Raw genomic sequence first — 5,992 nt, 5'->3', positions numbered from 1 at the left:
TTCCTGATTTTTCCGGTTTCATTTCCAGTGAGACGTTCTCTTTTGTCCTCACCGGAGAAGACGGGAGTCGCTGGTTTTGTTACTGCCGTAAGATCCTGGTGAGTGAGGACGTGAGCTGACATCTGGATGGGAGTTATTGGCTCATTTGACTGTGCGTGACCTGGCAGTTCACCGCGTCATTATTCACTATCTCTGAGGAATCACACTCCAGCTACCTCTGAACCCGTGACGCACAGCAGAAAGAATGTCGCAGCTTCCTTCTCTGCTTGGTGTTGTCTTGTTTAGTGCGGCGTCTCAAACCCATCTGTTATTATTTATCAAATTAATCAGAGTTTTATCTCAGGTGGAGCGATGTTATCGATATGCAGAGTTTAAATCTGCTGTTGGCTGTAAAGCTGTAGTTTGGTTTGTAAAGTTTGGTATAAAGGGAAGCAGAAACTGGCAGGTTTGTGTCTTGTGTGTGAAACATGTCTGCTGTGCTCTGCTGTCTGACTTGTGCAACTTTCTGTTTTCAAGCCCAGTGGAAAGGGGAAGCGGCTTCCTGAGGTGCACTGCATTGTCAGCAAGTTGGGCTGTTTCAACCTGTTTGCTAAGGTAAAGTCACTCACTGAGTGCGTCCATGCAGTTTAAATCCTGTTTTCTGCATTTTGTCACAACACAACCAAATACTTCAGTGTATTTTGTCAGCAGAAGAACCTTAAACATCTAGTCAGAACTACAGATTAAATTAGATGCGTGGATTGTTGTATGTCAGAATGGCCCAGTCAAAGTTTAGGTCTTTAGAATGTGCAGCAACAATTGAAAACTGATGTTAACTAGGACTGAACCGATTAACGGGATTAATCGATTATTAAAAAAAAAAAAATCATCACCTAATTTAGTAATCAATTAATTGATCATTTAAGTAAACAGACTCAAAAGGTCTCAGAGCAGTAATTAAACCAAAACTTTATAATAAAAAAAAAACTATACATTTTGAATACAACATAAAACCTTTGTCTGTAAAATGTTCTACCCTGAACTCTTCAGGTGACAGATTTAGCTTCACTTTGTTCAAATTCTGCTAAAAAAATCTCCTCCAGAGCAACTTCTGCTACTATTAATAATCCACAGAATAATCAGCTCTGCATTGTACTGATGTTCAGTCCAGCACTAAGGCTTCTCACATGTTAGAAATATTTTAATTGCTTCATTTACTACAAATGATCAATCATAAACTGAAGAATTGCTGCTATTGCATTAAAATTGAATTATTTGTTTCTTTGCATCTTTTGGTGTATTTTTAATATTCTATAAAAAATATTTAAATAAGAAATCATTTTTATCAGATTAATGTTGATGTTCACTTCCACACAGTCCAAATGAACCAGGCAAAGTACTTAGAAAGAGGAATGGTCAAAAGGTTTTAGTCTGCATACATGGATGTTTGTGGCTGGAATGTGACAGAAAGTGGAAAAGTCTCCAGCAGGGGGAAATACTTTTACAAGGTGCCGTAAATCTGCTCACGTCTCTGCTTCAGAAGCTTCAGCAGAAGAAGTGAAGAGGATAGTGGCTATGAAATGAGTTTGACCTCTGACCTGTCCTGTAGTTGGGTTTGAAGGACAGCGGGTTGTTTGATGAGGTGTGTTCCTCCTGGACTCACAGGGAGCGTTGTGTCTGTGTGTCTGTCCAGATCCTGGAGGAGGTGGAGCGGCGCAGAGAGATTTCTCCGCCACTGGTTTATACGTTCATGCGCAGCGTGATGGAGGCCCCGTTCCCGGCCCCCGGACGCACCGTCACTGTCAAGAGCTTCCTGCCTGGCTCTGGGAATGAGGTAACCCCCGGCACAGAAACAGAAAGTCCTGATCAGCAGCCGTGTGGCTCGTAGCTACGCCCCCTCCTCAGACCGTTTGGAGTTGTTGTTGTTGACATGTTAACAGTCAGCTGTAGCCTGCTCCGTCACTGCCAGGAACAAAATGACTAAAGGCAGTGCTGTAACTTGTTCAGCACTCTGACGTGTCGGCTGCAACTCGAAGCTTAGTGGTTTGTTCTGCTGCAGGTTCTGACTCTGTGCCGACCCGTGGACTCCAGGCTGGAGCATGTGGACTTTGACAGTCTGCTGCAGTGTCTCAGTGTGGGGAAACTCCTGCAGGTGTTCGCTTCCCTCCTGCTGGAGAGGAGAGTCATCTTTGTTGCTGATAAACTCAGGTAAGTAACATCATCATGCTGACAGTTAGCAACCTGCATAGCTTTGGGAATTCTTTTCATTTCCCTCTGAACCCATAAACTCCAGTTCTGACTCAGCTCTTTAGCAGCGTTGGTATTTTATCATGTGGTGATAATAAATCTTGACGTAAAAATTGTTTTAACTCTGTTTTTTTTCCAAAGCTGCTGGTTCAGAACAGAGAGCAGCTTGTTGTGATATTAAACATCTGTTTGCTGGGATTTAGGACATTTGATGGATTTTTGATTAAATTCATCAATATTCTTTAAGCTTCAAGTCTTTAGGAGTAAATTGAACCAAAGCATCCCAGCAGCCACAGCATCATGACTTCTAGATTAGTTACTGGTATCCCAGCTAACATATCACTACTACATCATTTGGGTCCCAAAATGTGTTGAGCTTATATAGGAAGTTTTTTTCACAGTTTCATTCTCCTGAGTCAGTGAGTCAGCCGTCCAGATGTATCTCATGTTGTAAACCGTTTTGCTCTCAGTGTGCTGTCCAGGTGTGGCCACGCCGTGCTGGCGCTGCTCTACCCCTTCACCTGGCAGCACACATTTGTCCCAGTGTTACCAGCCAGCATGCTGGACATCAGCTGCTCTCCCACACCGTTCCTCATTGGTGTGCTGGCTCCGTGTTTGCCAGAGGTGCTGGAGCTGCCCATCGAGGAGGTAAAGCAGCTGGAGGTCTCCTCATCTCCTCTCTGCTTCCTCTTTATGCTTCAACATGAGAAAATCACACTGTTGCTCTGACTCATCTAAACTCCATTGATTCAGCTGTAAAGTAAATGTTGTTCCTTCTTCCTGTTGTCTTCCCAGGTTCTCATTGTGGATCTGTGTGCTGACAGGTTTGTCATACAGGTGTGTACACTCAGGGATAATAGAGCAGGAGGGCGTGGCTCCTGTGGGAGAGGCGGCTTTGCCTTCACTTGTCGCCTGCTGGGTGGAGTGCTTTAGGGACAAAGGAAGTGACAAAAGCATGCAGGACAAGAGCCCAGAGCAAAACCACACTAATATTTTCATAATCAATCTCCCACATATCATTCACACTTTAGTTTGTTCTGAATCCTGTTACATTAAAAAAATCTTAGAGAAAAAGACTGTAACTCTGTGTAAATGTTCTGATGTGCTTTTGCTGTTTTTCTGGAAAACACACTTTAAAATCTAAAACTGGAACTTAAAACAATTTTCAAATCATCCATTATTATTCATCCAGAATCACACGCACATTGTGGTGAATGTAGTATTCAAGTTAAGGGTGAACCGATTTATCGAACCAGATTTCTTTAATTGAGGGATATCGGCCAATACTTGCATGTGAAACTGATCTTCTCTACCTCAGTAAAGGTCTAAACATCAGCCTCTGTCCTCTTCTGCTTTACAGTGAGAGGCTAGAGTGTGAGCCCTGCCCACCATGTCATGTCCAACGAGAGTCACCCCACTGCTGCCAACTCACCAACTTTCCTTCTATATTTAGCAACATTTCACTCAAAAAAGTAATTATCGGCCAAACTCGGCAGATCAGGTTTTTTAAAGATCAGCCAGAAAACTGAAATTGGTGCAGCTCCAATTCAAGCTGTGCTCTCCAAAGCAGGACCAGATTTAGGACAATAGTTTTGATGCCCTATTTAAAAAATAATATAAAATCTTTCCCACATGCAAATTACGGAACGTTAATAGGTGGGCCAACACATTAGCAAGTATGAATTGATGGTTTAAAATTTCTGTCAGATTGTCCCATAGATGTGATATAAGGTCATAGTTTGTAAAATATTTGAATCTTTAATAATTAAAAAAACAGTATTAAAAAAAAGCACAAAATGAGCCCATGAGTTTAATATGAGGTAGAATGAAAAACAAAAAGATAAAACTAGAAACTTTCTGAAGAAATTTAAACGGGGCCTCAAAGTGTGCCCGACGGTTGGAACCCAGCGTTCTGATACTAAAAATTAGCATCAATGCTACAGTAAGCTACAATGTACTCAATGCCGTGTGGAGAGTCAAAAGTATGTTGAGTAGTATGGACTCACTCCATTCAGTATGTTAAAATTTGTGTATAAGCTAAAATTTTCCAAAATGCTAATGTTAGCCTAAATGTTGCCAGTGGCATATGGGGTATAACTAGCATGTTGACTTTCATTGACTTCCTCCATTCAGTGTGCTAAACATGGCTAATAAATACAAAATAGCTAAAAAGCTTATTTTAGGGAAAAGGCAACTGCTAATGTGGGCAGTAGCTACATTAGCACTGTTTGTGCTAATGCTAATGCACTGCCTTCTGATTTTTACTTTTGCAAAAGGAGAAATCACATGTTCACATGTTTACTTTGTGGCTCTTGATTACCAGAAAATGAGCTCATCTCTTAGCAACAGATTAACAACAAATATTATTGTTAAAAAAATGTAAGATTTTTTCTGCTCTTTTGCTCTTATCTTACACTATTTACTACTAATTGTGCAGTTGGCGAATTTGGCAGAAAATAATTTTTTTTTGTCATTGAAGGTAATTATATTATAAAATATATACTTTTCTGTAGTAAGTATTCTGCCAAGATGGCCTCTCTGTAGTTCTAACTGGAAGCTCTGCCCTCCTCTGTAGGAACTGAGTGTTTGCCATCTCTGTAATTTTCTACATCTCTGTCCTCCTCAGTGTTCTGTTGCTATGGTAATTGATACTGTCTGAAAATTGCCATGTGTGAGTGAGACACAGAGGGGCAGAAAAAATTCTATCTCAGCTTTGAGTCTAAGACTGCATTCACACTGCAACCTGAAGTGACCCAATTCCGATTTTTTTGACGTAATACGACCTGTATCTGATCTTTTCACGACAGTCTGAACAGCACAGGTTGAATTCTTTTCGAATGCGACCGACACCACAAAACTGTGTCAGAATTTGTTTTGATTTGAATTTGGCTCGTTTATCGCTACTTACGTCACCATGTTACTCGAAATGCCAACAGAAGTAATAGCCCACATGCCGAGATCCAGCCACATGTGGGGGTGCATGCAGCAGTATGAGCTGCATTAACCGAGAAAAGGAAGCGGCAGTTATTTTGAGGTGTAGAGTAATAGGTGCATGCATTGCAGAGAGGCATTGCTCTCCTATGCTTTGCTGTGGCAGGCCCCAATAAAAGCATGTTTTTGTTAGTGCCTCTGTAAATGTGTTAAAGCTCAAAGTAACACCATGGAGGCTGATGCAGACTGGATGTGAGTGTCTGCCTGCTCTGTGCTGCAGCTCGGAGATGAAGATTGCATTCTGCCCAGCAAACTTCAGGCGGCGCTGATGCAGGTCCTGGAGGACAGAGAGGACATCCTGAGACAGGACAGCAGAGACGCATGTGGAGGTCAGTTTAACCTTCACTATTTTACCTCCTCATTGTGTCACCAAACCTCAATGCTTTCTGAGGTTTTATGTGGCAGAAAGCGGAACTAAGAAGTCAAAGAAAAGTGAAATGTGGTTTTTGACAGAACTATTCTAATTCTGAGTTACACATTGTTGGTAGTTTAACTCCGCATAATGCACTAACGTTTTCCTAAAGTAGTTTCATGTCCTACATGCTAATTGCTGTGTGGTGAAAAGCTAATTCTTCACATAATCCTGGAAACAGAGTGCAAAACGCCTGGTCGGATCTAGCCCCGCCTTTAAGACGCAGCTCCTCCTCAGAGGTGCAGTTTCCAAGCTACCGAGCTTCAGCCCCACACAACAGCTCCTCCCACTCAGCTCCTTCAGACTAGCCAGCAGCAATTAGCAAACATCTGGTGGAACTGCTGAGCTAATTATAGGAGCTAC

General features: G+C 41.9%; 1 protein-coding gene across 1 annotated transcript in view; it reads left to right on the top strand.

Moving 5' to 3' along the window:
• Positions 1–5,992, top strand: part of LOC106940351 (DENN domain-containing protein 2C-like) — a gene marked incomplete at its 5' end in the record, with an annotated part of 39,974 nt that overhangs the window by 19,898 nt on the left and 14,084 nt on the right. The window contains 7 exons of the mRNA XM_015023068.1: positions 29–98; positions 517–594; positions 1,673–1,813; positions 2,039–2,187; positions 2,697–2,874; positions 3,022–3,063; positions 5,438–5,546. Of these exons, the coding sequence (XP_014878554.1) occupies positions 29–98; positions 517–594; positions 1,673–1,813; positions 2,039–2,187; positions 2,697–2,874; positions 3,022–3,063; positions 5,438–5,546 (767 nt within the window). The remainder of the gene's footprint in view (positions 1–28; positions 99–516; positions 595–1,672; positions 1,814–2,038; positions 2,188–2,696; positions 2,875–3,021; positions 3,064–5,437; positions 5,547–5,992) is intronic.

Source organism: Poecilia latipinna, unplaced genomic scaffold (assembly GCF_001443285.1).
Source record: "Poecilia latipinna isolate Pla-1442-1.1 unplaced genomic scaffold, P_latipinna-1.0 Scaffold3191, whole genome shotgun sequence".
NCBI lineage: Eukaryota > Metazoa > Chordata > Actinopteri > Cyprinodontiformes > Poeciliidae > Poecilia > Poecilia latipinna.
Note: the sequence above shows the minus strand (reverse complement) of the source record. Positions and strands in the feature narration are given on the sequence as shown.